At 40.6% G+C, this 14,349-nt stretch overlaps 1 protein-coding gene across 1 annotated transcript; it reads right to left on the bottom strand.

The window, feature by feature from the left end:
• Nucleotides 1-469: 469 nt before the first annotated feature.
• nmi (N-myc (and STAT) interactor) lies at nt 470-13,795 on the bottom strand. The gene is made up of 9 exons (XM_075478904.1): nt 13,526-13,795; nt 13,391-13,453; nt 7,954-8,112; nt 7,759-7,875; nt 7,400-7,571; nt 7,084-7,190; nt 5,010-5,196; nt 4,661-4,764; nt 470-1,126 (listed from the first exon to the last, which is right to left on the bottom strand). Exons 2-9 carry the CDS (start codon nt 13,451-13,453, stop codon nt 929-931), a joined length of 1,107 nt encoding a protein of 368 aa, XP_075335019.1. The 5' UTR covers nt 13,526-13,795; the 3' UTR covers nt 470-928.
• Nucleotides 13,796-14,349: the final 554 nt, after the last annotated feature.

Genomic DNA, 14,349 nt, shown 5'->3' with positions numbered 1-14,349 from the left:
TTGGTGTTTTTGTGTGAATATAAAGAACATTGAGTTGGCCTCGAGGATTAAAGGCTCCAGGTTAAAGGAGGATGTTTATGTGCATTCAGGACCCTGCGTCTGCTAAGCAGAGCGAACATCACTCTAACAGCTGGCCCACAGCAACCACCTGCTGTGCCTGTGGCAACATGTGATCATCTAACACGCATACCTGCTGCTGGCTGTCCTGGTTACGGAGTGGCTGAGAGGTTGTGGACGAGCAGGAAGGGTGGGAGGTTTGGCGAGGAAAAAGACGGACTGACCCTGAGGTCACAGAGGCCGACTCAGGAAAGGGGTCTCCGGAGGTTTTAAGCTCAAACGAATAAGCTTTCACTGTCAGTTTGGTGTAAACTGACTGAGTTCATCCAGAACAAGCGACTGTCGGGCGTATTTATCACCACTGTGCTGAGGTGTGTCCTCAGTGTGAGTCAGTTAAAACAGACACACACTGTTCTGATTGACTCAACATTTTTAATAATCACTGCGAAGGAGACAGACAGAGATAGTTCAAGCACAGGATTACATTACTCCCACAGAGACATTTCATTTCTGTTTAAAACACGAGTGAATCCAAAACCTTCAAGCTCGTCTGTGACAATTTTTATTCAGCCATTATTATGTTTTCTGACTGCATTTGAAGTCCTTTAACTGCTGACATGAATGTGAGTGGAACTGTGTGATTAACTTTCAAATGTCAGGCGGGTCATGTGACCTGAAAGCATACAATAAGTACCCACAGAAGAGAAAATGTGTGTCCCCAACAGAGAGACATTTCATCATATAATATGAATTATAAAACATGCAACCCTTCGATTTCAGCATGAAAACATTTAGAAAGAGATTTAAGAAGATGTGATGAGGTGTGTCAGCCTTCCCAGGCACCCAGGCTGCAGAAGGCTGCTGGTGAAACTCAGTTGTTTCTCACGTCCTGGCAGAAAAACGCCTGCAGAGCCTTCCCCTTGGAGATGTACTTGATGCTCTCCATCTCACCACCGCTGTTGCTGGGCTTCTGAAAATGGATTTCAAGGTGGTCCTGCAAGTCTTCCTCGTCTGCCACATCCTTAATGTCTTCCAGACGGATGGTTCGCGTTGTGGTGCCACAAAATGTCTGAAACGAAAAGCAACAGGCTTTGTTGATGCCCTGTGCGCTGCTTAGCCACATAAACGTGTGAAAGAGCAACTCCATCCCGCTAACATTCTGCGTTTTATGTAGCAGGAGCCAAAAACAAATCACCTGATCCTTAGCAGTAGGGGCCCATGACTAAGAGGGGCCCAGAGAGGCCCTAATAGATGATAATATTGACAAAAAATAATATGACACTAAGTTATTAACTAACTTATTATCACAAATATATTTTATTTACAATGAACTAGTAACAATAACTTTATTTGTTTTGGAAACATGAAGCCCCTCGCCACCCCTCTCTATTTACGTAGAATGGTTCAGTCCGACTGGATCAGCTGCAGCGCCGCAGCAGGTAAGAAGGCAGAGGAGGCAACATGCCTCAGAAGTCAGGGTGCCAAAAATGAAAAGAAAGGAAAGAAAGAGGAGAAGGAATCAAAGGGTCGACAGTTTGTCACCCGATACTTCAGAAAGCAAGGTGGGGTTGTTCCTGGTTCATGTGGAGGAAAGTTCTGGAAAGTTCTTGAATATTAACTTTGTCCATGTCTATAAGCTAGCTCACCTTCTCCCCATGTTGGCTCATTTCTGAAGAAAACTCTGGATTTTTACATTTCACTGTTGTTTTAGTGAAATAATGAATGCAGTCAAACGTTTAGCAGCAGTTCATGTTCAGTCAGTCGACCTCCCCTCTGTCAGAATGATGGCTCGTTCCGAATAGATAAGTCAAGTGCAGCAGCAGCTGTCAGTCAGTTCACTGTAACTGATGTGATGTACCATGCCAAGTCCTGGTGTGTATCTATCTATGAGCCTACTTAGCTTAACATCTGCTGCTGACACTATTCTTTTGATTTTTGTATCAGTCTATAGATGATGAGAAATCATAATAGGTGATTGGCCATTTTGTTTTCTGATGGTGTTTTTTTTTGCTGAGATTTTATTTTAGTGCTTACCTACCTATCAACCGTCATGTTTTTCTTTTTTCACAAATATGGGAATGATAGTCAAAAATACCATCAAAATGCAGTTTTATGTAAAATGGCGTCACAATTTCTGTTTGGGGGTCCAGTAAAAATGATTTTCATGTGGCCCAAAATCCCTAGCGGCCCCCCTGTGAACTACAACACATGACACATTACAGAGTGTCGATATGTATTCAACAAAAAAAGCCCAAAAGCAGAAGAGGAGTGTGAGAAATTGGGCTGTATTTCATGTGCAGGCAGAAAGTTCTAACTTCAGAGGGTAAGTAGCAGGCAGGAGCTCCGGTTTGATCCTTGTTTTAAATCAGCAGCAGCGGGCCCCTTCAGTCTTGGCTCCTGGGAAATGCATGGATGATGCATGGTGCTAAAGTTCAAACTTTTCTTGATAAAAGACGCATCGACTCAATGACACGGCCAGCAAATAGTCCAGATCTCAATCTGACTGAAACTGGAAAATACAAAATGGTGCCATGACAAGGCTTCATTCTGCAGGTGATCCATCAGCTGACAACAACCAAAGAAGCTCACTGATCACCAGAGAAGCTGCAACACAGCACTGGGATCTTTTTATTTATCATGATTTCATTCATTTTTCTTTCAACTTCATCAGAGGAATAAAATGAACATTATATGAAGAGTTTTTCAGGTTTATTTATGTATGCTTTCAGCAGTGTTTTTTTTTTCTTAATAAGTAAAAAAGCCTTCTTTCATCTTCGTAATCTTGTTAAAATCAGGAACATCTTGTCTCAGAGTGATGCAGAAAAACTAGTCCATGCATTTGTTACTTCAGGATTGGACTACTGTAATTCTTTATTATTGGGCTGTCCCACATATTCTCTGAAAAGCCTTCAGTTGATCCAAAATGCTGCAGCCAGAGTTCTGATGAGAACTAACAGCAGAGATCATATTTCTCCAGTTTTAGCTTCTCTTCATTGGCTCTCTGTTAAATTCAGAATAGAATCTAAGATTCTTCTCCTTACATATAAAGCTCTTAATGACCGAGCTCCATCATATCTTAAAGATCTCATTATAAGATATTTTCCTAACAGAGCACTTTGCTCTCAGACTGCAGGTACGGATAAGATAAGGTGTAATCTGTTGGCTTTTCTCAGCGAGGCCATTCTTTTCTTTATGAACTGACATAACATGAACACAACTACAATGAACTGGGCCAATTTGAACTAAACTGGACTCTAACTCATTAGACTGGACTGAATTCTACCAGGAATTGGATTCTAATTGGCTGGTATCCAAGACTTACGATTAAATTGAATTATTGAATCAGGGTTGTACTTAATCTTCAGTTTTTTAATGACACAGTGTCAAATGTCATGTAAAGATTAAACTGCAGTCCTGCAGTTTAAGGCAGTTTATAGATGTTAGCATGGCTGCTAAATGTTTGAGGCTCCAGATGTTAGCATGGCTGCTAAATGTTTGAGGCTCCAGATGTTAGCATGGCTGCTAAAAGTTTGAGGCTCCAGATGTTAACATGGCTGCTAAATGTTTGAGGCTCCAGATGTTAACATGGCTGCTAAATGTTTGAGGCTCCAGATGTTAACATGGCTGCTAAATGTTTGAGGCTCCAGATGTTAACATGGCTGCTAAATGTTTGAGGCTCCAGATGTTAGCATGGCTGCTAAATGTTTGAGGCTCCAGATGTTAGCATGGCTGCTAAATGTTTGAGGCTCCAGATGTTAACATGGCTGCTAAATGTTTGAGGCTCCAGATGTTAGCATGGCTGCTAAAAGTTTGAGGCTCCAGATGTTAACATGGCTGCTAAATGTTTGAGGCTCCAGATGTTAGCATGGCTGCTAAAAGTTTGAGGCTCCAGATGTTAACATGGCTGCTAAATGTTTGAGGCTCCAGATGTTAACATGGCTGCTAAATGTTTGAGGCTCCAGATGTTTGCATGGCTACTAAAAGTTTGAGGCTCCAGATGTTAACATGGCTACTAAAAGTTTGAGGCTCCAGATGTTAGCATGGCTGCTAAATGTTTGAGGCTCCAGATGTTAACATGGCTACTAAAAGTTTGAGGCTCCAGATGTTAGCATGGCTGCTAAATGTTTGAGGCTCCAGATGTTAGCATGGCTGCTAAATGTTTGAGGCTCCAGATGTTAACATGGCTGCTAAATGTTTGAGGCTATAGATGTTAGCATGGCTGCTAAATGTTTGAGGCTCCAGATGTTAGCATGGCTGCTAAAAGTTTGAGGCTCCAGATGTTAACATGGCTGCTAAATGTTTGAGGCTCCAGATGCTAGCATGGCTGCTAAATGTTTGAGGCTACAAATGTTAGCATGGCTGCTAAATGTTTGAGGCTCCAGATGTTAACATGGCTGCTAAATGTTTGAAGCTCCAGATGTTAGCATGGCTGCTAAATGTTTGAGGCTACAAATGTTAGCATGGCTGCTAAATGTTTGAGGCTCCAGATGTTAGCATGGCTGCTAAATGTTTGAGGCTCCAGATGTTAGCATGGCTGCTAAATGTTTGAGGCTCCAGATGTGTCTCGATAAATAGGACCTTTAATGAGCCGACTGGATCTTACCTGAAACTTGTTCAGCTTGAAGTTAAATGTTGGTTCAACTTTCACATCAACCTCAGAATCCAGATGTATGGTGTACCTTTCTCTCATTGCCAGATGTTGAGCAACTACAGAAACACACACACACTTTAGCATCAATACACACTTTACCAACGAGGTGATACCTGATGATATCTGGGGGCTAAAGCAAGTTTTTTCATTGATTCTGAGGAAGGGTGACTGTCCATTATGGACATCATCCTGTCATCTTCAGACTGTGACAGAACCAGAACCATCAGAACCAGCCCTTCCTGGGGGTCTGCAGGGCAGCTAAACACACACAGATTGTGACACAGGCGGCAGTGATTTTTACCTCCAGGCTGCAGAAATGTGATGCATCCTGTCCCAGTGTTCCCATCATAGTCCACCTTCTCCACCTCCCCTCCACCCCTGCTGGGCTTAGAGAAGCTCATCTCCAGTCGGTCCTTCACTCTGTCCTCTGGCATGGCAGCGGGGATGTTGAGTACCTTCAGCTCCTTCCTGGAAACATCCAGGTAGACCTACATCCATGAAAGCACAAAATGTTTAGAATAGTGCAGCTGCTGGTTACCCCAAGAAAGCTTCTCCAACATCATGGCAGTGCTTTGATTCAGCCCCCCCACCCACACACACTGTACACATCTGCCCCTCCCTGAAAACAAACCAATCAGGAAGCACTCATTGGAGGAACTCTTGGCACTTTATTATTTATCACATTCAAATGATGAATATCGGGTTTATTTGTCCAAATCTCAGCACCAACAGCATGCAGAGTGAACACAAGTGTGCCTAAAGTAAGACATGTGCACATACTTATGCACATAACAAGTGGTAAATCAGTTCATTCATATTTCCTATGTGCCCTCATCGTTTCTGACAGGATGGGTTAGGTAAGGGTTAGCTAACCCTAACCATAACCCTAACCTAAGGTAAGGGTTAGATAACCATAACCTAACCATAACCATAACCCTAACCTAAGGTAAGGGTTAGCTAACCCTAACCCTCCAGGCCTACATGTGACTGCCAACCGGGGGCTTTCCTCATATCAACCCCTGAGCAGCCTGCTGTCTGCAGCTGTCATAAGTGTGTGTGTTGTGTGCTCGTCATGATAAAGTCAGCAAAGAGTGGTGTGGGAGCGCCTTTAGCTGGGTTGGTAGCGCCTTTAGCTGGGGTGGGAGCGCCTTTAGCTGGGGTGGGAGCGCCTTTAGCTGGGGTGGGAGCGCCTTTAGCTGGGTTGGTAGCGCCTTTAGCTGGGGTGGGAGCGCCTTTAGCTGGTGTGGGAGCGCCTTTAGCTGGGTTGGTAGCGCCTTTAGCTGGGGTGGGAGCGCCTTTAGCTGGGGTGGGAGTGTCTTTAGCTGGGGTGGGAGCGCCTTTAGCTGGGGTGGGAGCGCCTTTAGCTGGGTTGGTAGCGCCTTTAGCTGGGGTGGGAGCGCCTTTAGCTGGGGTGGGAGCGTCTTTAGCTGGGGTGGGAGCGCCTTTAGCTGGGGTGGGAGCGTCTTTAGCTGGGGTACTCCACAATAAGACACTTATTTATAAACTCAGAATTCAGACTGGGTAGTGTGGGAGAGAAATGTCATGACATGGCCTAATTACATCGTGTGCTTTGTTGACTGGTTTATATGAATATTGTTGAAGGTTAGAATGAGCTTGTTTATAATAATGGCGAGAGCTAGGCGCCTCCAGAGAAGATTGGGGCCTGGCCACGTACGCTTGTTATGATCCAAGACAGTATAAAGCCAGGTCGCAAAATGAGGTCGGTGGAGATTTGTGAACATCCTGTATGCACATTTGCTGTGACGGCTGTTCAAATAAACTTCCCCAATGAAAGGCTGACCGACGCGGATTCGACTCCTTTTCTCCACAACAGTAGTTAGCCACAGGTTGTGTTGCTGTGCCTTCAGGGGTGGGAACGTTCTGAACTCATCCAGCAAAGGAGAAATGCTCCGTGTTATAACCGGCCACGTTCAGCTGACCCAAACATGTGCCAGTAGTTGATGCACATTGTCAGAAATATTCTGTTGCTTGGTATTGGACAGTGAGCATCAGTCAGCAACGAGTCTTCCAGATCTCGTGCATGAGGCCAATGTGAGGCAGAAAAATCAAACCTGATTTACAGCAGATGTGGTTATACTCTGATGACCCAAAAATAAGGGGGTACACTCTGTATACCTGTGAATGCCCCGCACTACAACATACAGTCGGTCAGTTCTACATCTGGGAGCAGCAGGAGTCCCTTGGTCAGTAAGTAGTGACATCTTGATGAAGATATAAAACACTTTATCAAAGTTCTCATCCTGAAGTGAACAGTTGGCCTTTAGTTAATCATGAGGAGGTGGTCCATAAATATTTTTTGTCTGCATATTCATTGAAGAGTGATGAAGCCCCACAGTTAATGTTTGACTCTGTACCTCGTACTTGACGGCGGTATCCATGGTGACTCTTTTGGGTTTCACGTCCACAGCGGCGGTGTCACAGGACACAGAACACTTGGCAGTCCTCAGGATCTGAGAGGCCACTGGAGGACGGACAACACCACAGAGATCATGTACAAAATGTGCTGGAAGAAGAGCAGCTGTGCCCTCCTTTCCCAGCAGACCCATAACACTGTATTATTCTGTGAATGTGAATAGATTGTTCATGATAACAAACTCACATGAAAGCACCCGTCAGACAGACCTGAGTCACTACATAGAAGTGAGACATTCAGTGTCATGGTAGATGTACCTTTGTCCTCCTCAAAGGTGAGGAGTGCCTGCCCCCCCTGCAGGAGCACAGCAGGTATCTGGCTGATGGTGAACACTCCTCTGATTGGCTGACTGCTGCCATCTTCTTCCTCTCTCACCTCTTTACTTTGAGCAACAAACCTCACCTCTGTGTCTGGAATCTGAGTGCAGATCTGGACAAGAAATACATGCCCGTTTCCATCTGTATCTGTGAGACTACAAACACTAATGTCTGTGTGCTATTAAAAATGTGATGGTTTAAAATGCCTGTGTGCTGCACACTTAAGAAATGTTAGCATGTATGCAACTAGGCGACACACTGAAGTTCTGCTTCAAGGAGAGACTTTCCTTCATTCCCACCTTAAATTTCTGCTTCAGTTTGATGGACTCGGCTCTCTTAGCCTCCAGCTCTGCTTGATATGTCCTCAGTTTATCCTTTAAATCCTGGTTGTGATGGCAAAGCTTCTGCATTTCATCCTTTGTAAAAGAAACAGGTTAAACATCATTACATTTCAGTTCTTCCCAACAGCCTGTAGATATCTAAGAAATGTGTACCTTCACTGTGTCCATGTTTCCATTGAATTCGTTTTTACAATCCTCTTGCTTTTTCAAACAAGCCATCATCTCCTGCTGGGCCTTTGCCTTGGAGTCACCTTCTTCCAGCTTTTCCAACACCAGCCTGGCTTTCATATCATCAGCTTTCTCTACTTTAATCTAAATAAAGGAGGAGATCAGAGAGAACAGAGGCAGATGGAGTTTCAGTTCAAGGTGGCAGCAGTTATTAAATAATGTTCTGGAGGTGGAGTCGGCACCATAAAGGACAGATTGTTGAGATCATCTCAGTGACGGATATCTAAAACAACACGACTTAGTGAATGTGACATGAAACAATGCTGTTATACTGTAAAATCATGTTTAGATCCTCACTGAGTGAATCTCAAATAAACTTTGGAGGTTGTTTATGACCAAAGACTGGAATGATGCTCGGCTTCATTCCAGCTGAGCATGAGTTTCACTTTGTGGAATGTACCGAGCAAACAGAAATGTGATACTCCTGTTCTCCCTGAAGGGTTTACAGAGGACGCATTATTGAAATATCAGCCTTTTCTGTGCTTGGGAGCATATATCAGGGCATCTGATGTCACCAGGAAGTGTAAAACTCAGAAAAAACACAACCCCTGGCACTTTGTTTCGGACTCCCTCGGACTGAAAATATCTCACTCGATGAGGTGAAGTTACGTCACTCCAATAGTTGACTCCGCCTCCTATGTTAAACCCCGCCCCCTCACGTCCCCCTGCTGGCCGGATGAAGCCAGCTTCTCGTGGAAATGTTCTGCTGTCAGCTGCACTGAGGAGCATGCATCTTCCATCCAGCAGCAGCCTCAGAGGATATCAGAGCCCAGTGGATAAACTCTATCTGAGGCTAATGTTCCAGCAGAGTTAGCTAAAGACTGTGGATGAACTCTATCTGAGGCTAATGTTCCAGCAGAGTTAGCTAAAGACTGTGGATAAACTCTGTCTGAGGCTAATGTTCCAGCAGAGTTAGCTACAGACTGTGGATGAACTCTATCTGAGGCTAATGTTCCATTAGAGTTAGCTAAAGACTGTGGATGAACTCTATCTGAGGCTAATGTTCCAGCAGAGTTAGCTACAGACTGGATGAACTCTATCTGAGGCTAATGTTCCATTAGAGTTAGCTAAAGACTGTGGATGAACTCTATCTGAGGCTAATGTTCCATTAGAGTTAGCTAAAGACTGTGGATGAACTCTATCTGAGGCTAATGTTCCAGCAGAGTTAGCTACAGACTGTGGATGAACTCTATCTGAGGCTAATGTTCCAGCAGAGTTAGCTACAGACTGTGGATGAACTCTATCTGAGGCTAATGTTCCAGCAGAGTTAGCTAAAGACTGTGGATGAACGCTATCTGAGGCTAATGTTCCAGCAGAGTTAGCTAAAGACCGTGGATAAACTCTATCTGAGGCTAATGTACCAGCAGAGTTAGCTAAAGACTGTGGATAAACTCTATCTGAGGCTAATGTTCCAGCAGAGTTAGCTAAAGACTGTGGGTAAACTCTATCTGAGGCTAATGTTCCAGCAGAGTTAGCTAAAGACTGTGGATAAACTCTATCTGAGGCTAATGTTCCAGCAGAGTTAGCTAAAGACTGTGGATAAACTCTATCTGAGGCTAATGTTCCAGCAGAGTTAGCTAAAGACTGTGGATAAACTCTATCTGAGGCTAATGTTCCAGCAGAGTTAGCTAAAGACTGTGGATGTGCACCACTTTTTATCCCACTGTTTTAACAACTTGGTCCAGTTCAACGCTGGACTGAAGAAACTGAGCCACAAAGAGGGATCAGTTCCAACTCTCAGAGTCTGAACTTCAGAGCAGGGAAATGGAAGCATCTGAGAAATAACTCCTCTTGGTTTGGAATAATACTCAGAGTTGGAATAATTCTCAAAAGGTGGCAGACAGGAAGCTGTCAGGTAAGTGCGTTCAGACGAGGTCCATCCAATGTCCCCTGTACGGTGTTCGTTTGGATGCATGCCAGGGATTCCTGTGCCCTTTAGTTAATGTTCCCCTGAGAACTGGGCTGGGCTGCTACAAAACACTGATAGAGCCGAGTCACACCTGATATTTACCTGATATTTACCTGATATTTACCTGATATTTACCTGAGTCCCACCTGATATTTACCTGATATTTATCTGAGTCCCACCTGATATTTACCTGATATTTATCTGAAATTTACCTGATATTTATCTGATATTTACCTGATATTTACCTGATATTTACCTGATATTTACCTGATATTTACCTGATATTTACCTGAGTCCCACCTGATATTTACCTGATATTTATCTGAGTCCCACCTGATATTTACCTGATATTTATCTGATATTTATCTGAGTCCCACCTGATATTTACCTGATATTTATCTGATATTTACCTGATATTTATCTGATATTTACCTGATATTTACCTGATATTTACCTGAGTCCCACCTGATATTTACCTGATATTTATCTGAGTCCCACCTGATATTTACCTGATATTTATCTGATATTTACCTGATATTTACCTGAGTCCCACCTGATATTTATCTGATATTTACCTGATATTTATCTGAGTCCCACCTGATATTTATCTGATATTTACCTGATATTTACCTGATATTTACCTGATATTTATCTGAGTCCCACCTGATATTTATCTGATATTTACCTGATATTTACCTGATATTTACCTGATATTTACCTGATATTTACCTGATATTTATCTGAGTCCCACCTGATATTTACCTGATATTTATCTGATATTTATCTGAGTCCCACCTGATATTTACCTGATATTTACCTGATATTTACCTGATATTTACCTGAGTCCCACCTGATATTTACCTGATATTTATCTGATATTTATCTGATATTTACCTGATATTTACCTGATATTTACCTGATATTTACCTGAGTCCCACCTGATATTTATCTGATATTTACCTGAGTACCACCTGATATTTACCTGATATTTATCTGATATTTACCTGATATTTATCTGATATTTACCTGATATTTATCTGATATTTACCTGATATTTATCTATATTTACCTGATATTTATCTGATATTTACCTGATATTTACCTGATATTTACCTGAGTCCCACCTGATATTTACCTGAGTCCCACCTGATATTTACCTGATATTTACCTGATATTTATCTGATATTTACCTGATATTTACCTGATATTTATCTGATATTTACCTGATATTTACCTGATATTTATCTGATATTTACCTGATATTTATCTGATATTTACCTGATATTTATCTATATTTACCTGATATTTATCTGATATTTATCTGATATTTACCTGATATTTACCTGATATTTATCTGATATTTATCTGATATTTATCTGATATTTACCTGATATTTACCTGATATTTATCTGATATTTATCTGATATTTACCTGATATTTACCTGATATTTACCTGATATTTATCTGATATTTATCTGATATTTACCTGATATTTACCTGATATTTACCTGATATTTATCTGATATTTATCTGATATTTACCTGATATTTACCTGATATTTACCTGATATTTATCTGATATTTACCTGATATTTACCTGATATTTACCTGAGTCCCACCTGATATTTACCTGATATTTATCTGATATTTACCTGATATTTATCTGATATTTATCTGATATTTACCTGATATTTACCTGATATTTACCTGATATTTATCTGATATTTACCTGATATTTACCTGATATTTATCTGATATTTATCTGATATTTATCTGATATTTACCTGATATTTACCTGATATTTATCTGATATTTATCTGATATTTACCTGATATTTACCTGATATTTATCTGATATTTACCTGATATTTACCTGATATTTACCTGATATTTATCTGATATTTACCTGATATTTACCTGATATTTTTCTGATATTTACCTGATATTTACCTGATATTTACCTGATATTTACCTGATATTTTTCTGATATTTACCTGATATTTACCTGATATTTTTCTGATATTTACCTGATATTTACCTGATATTTACCTGATATTTATCTGAGTCCCACCTGATATTTACCTGATATTTTTCTGATATTTACCTGATATTTACCTGATATTTATCTGAGTCCCACCTGATATTTACCTGATATTTACCTGATATTTACCTGATATTTATCTGATATTTATCTGAGTCCCACCTGATATTTACCTGATATTTACCTGATATTTATCTGAGTCCCACCTGATATTTACCTGATATTTTTCTGATATTTACCTGATATTTATCTGATATTTATCTGAGTCCCACCTGATATTTACCTGATATTTACCTGATATTTATCTGATATTTACCTGATATTTACCTGATATTTATCTGATATTTACCTGATATTTATCTGATATTTATCTGATATTTATCTGATATTTACCTGATATTTACCTGATATTTACCTGATATTTACCTGATATTTATCTGATATTTACCTGATATTTACCTGATATTTACCTGATATTTACCTGATATTTATCTGATATTTATCTGATATTTATCTGATATTTACCTGATATTTACCTGATATTTACCTGATATTTACCTGATATTTATCTGATATTTACCTGATATTTATCTGATATTTATCTGATATTTACCTGATATTTATCTGATATTTATCTGATATTTATCTGATATTTACCTGAGTCCCACCTGATATTTACCTGATATTTATCTGATATTTATCTGATATTTATCTGATATTTACCTGATATTTACCTGATATTTACCTGATATTTACCTGATATTTTTCTGATATTTACCTGATATTTACCTGATATTTACCTGATATTTACCTGATATTTATCTGATATTTACCTGATATTTATCTGATATTTACCTGATATTTACCTGATATTTTTCTGATATTTACCTGATATTTTTCTGATATTTACCTGATATTTACCTGATATTTATCTGATATTTATCTGATATTTACCTGATATTTACCTGATATTTACCTGCCACCAGGCCTCCTCCCTCCTCTGCCTGGGGGGAGGACTGAGACCAGGCAAGGCAAACATGTACAAATTGAAAAGTAAGACAAGAGGTGAGGGGTTTTCTGAGTATTGTCCTAACCCTAACCCTGGCATGGGGGACCCACTGTTGTCCATCTTCTATCCACATCAGTATCCGGGGAACCTCGGTATTTCTACAGGGCTGGGCTGGGGCAAAGTCATTTCCCAGCAAAGCCAGCCTGTTTCCTGGCACTAAGGGCCCCGGTGACTCTGAGTGACACAACTATTAAAAATAAAAATAGAACAATGTGTCCGTCCTGCTTCAGTTTACCGGTTTCATTATGAAATCCTTGTGGATTCATAAACTGTCCCACAGAAAACATAAGCAAACATCCCAGTTGTTCTGCTTCTGACAGAAAGGTGAACAGAAGGGCCTCTTACCCTCCACGCATTCAGCTCTCTCTTGGCCTGTGCGAGGCTTTTTTCCTCCGGACCACCATCCATCTGACAAAACACACTCATCAGTCTGTGGGTCCATCACACATTTACATTTTTTATTACAGAACATTTCCTTACCTTTTGCTTATGTGACGCTTTTTCTTAAAGCAGGCCTCGAACTGATCGAGGAAAACGAAACTTATCTGCGCAAAAACACGTAACTGGTTCCAGTTCCAGTTATAGTTCCAGATCTCTGTCCGGCCCGAACTGTCCAAACTGTCCCACCTCTTACTTCTAGGTGGGGTTATTTGGCTGTCCAAGTGCAATCCAACCGTGAGCAGACTTCTGTGAAGACCGCAGCTGCAGTTTGCTGTAACCTGTGAAGTCAAAATGAAAAGTGAAAGTTAAAGGCAGCAGACTGGTGTCGGTCTATGGAAGCCCGAGTGAGCCAGAAGCGCTTAAAAAAGATCTCATAAAATTACATTAAAGATACAACCAAACCTGAACTCTCTCACATTATACTGTCAAACATTATTGTTGGAGGAATATCTTTTCAGGTGACTCTGTAATATGTCCATGTTCCAAAAATATGTATGTCAAGTCACAACATCGTGTTTCATGATTACAGTATTATATACATAATCCTATTAATACAAGACATTTTTCACCTTATTGATGGCATGTCTTAGCAAGCAAACCCCTGCGTTGTTGCCAGCTAAAAATGTAGTTTCCACTTGTTGATTTGGCTATTGAATTTTCAGAAATGGGAATTCATTTTTATCAAAAATGCTACAGTGCATTCTTGATTTTTTTTTTTTCCTAAACACATGATTTTTTTTTTTATATAAGGCTTGTTGATGTATTTATTTACAATTTTTTTTTTTAAATAAAATCATAACAGAAACAAGTAAAGTTTTTCATCATTTGAGACAGGCTGTCGCAGTATGGAGCCCCAAAGAGGA

The sequence above is a fragment of the Odontesthes bonariensis genome, chromosome 12 (assembly GCF_027942865.1).
Source record: "Odontesthes bonariensis isolate fOdoBon6 chromosome 12, fOdoBon6.hap1, whole genome shotgun sequence".
Classification (NCBI taxonomy): Eukaryota; Metazoa; Chordata; class Actinopteri; order Atheriniformes; family Atherinopsidae; genus Odontesthes; species Odontesthes bonariensis.
This window is presented reverse-complemented; position numbering and strand designations above follow the sequence as displayed.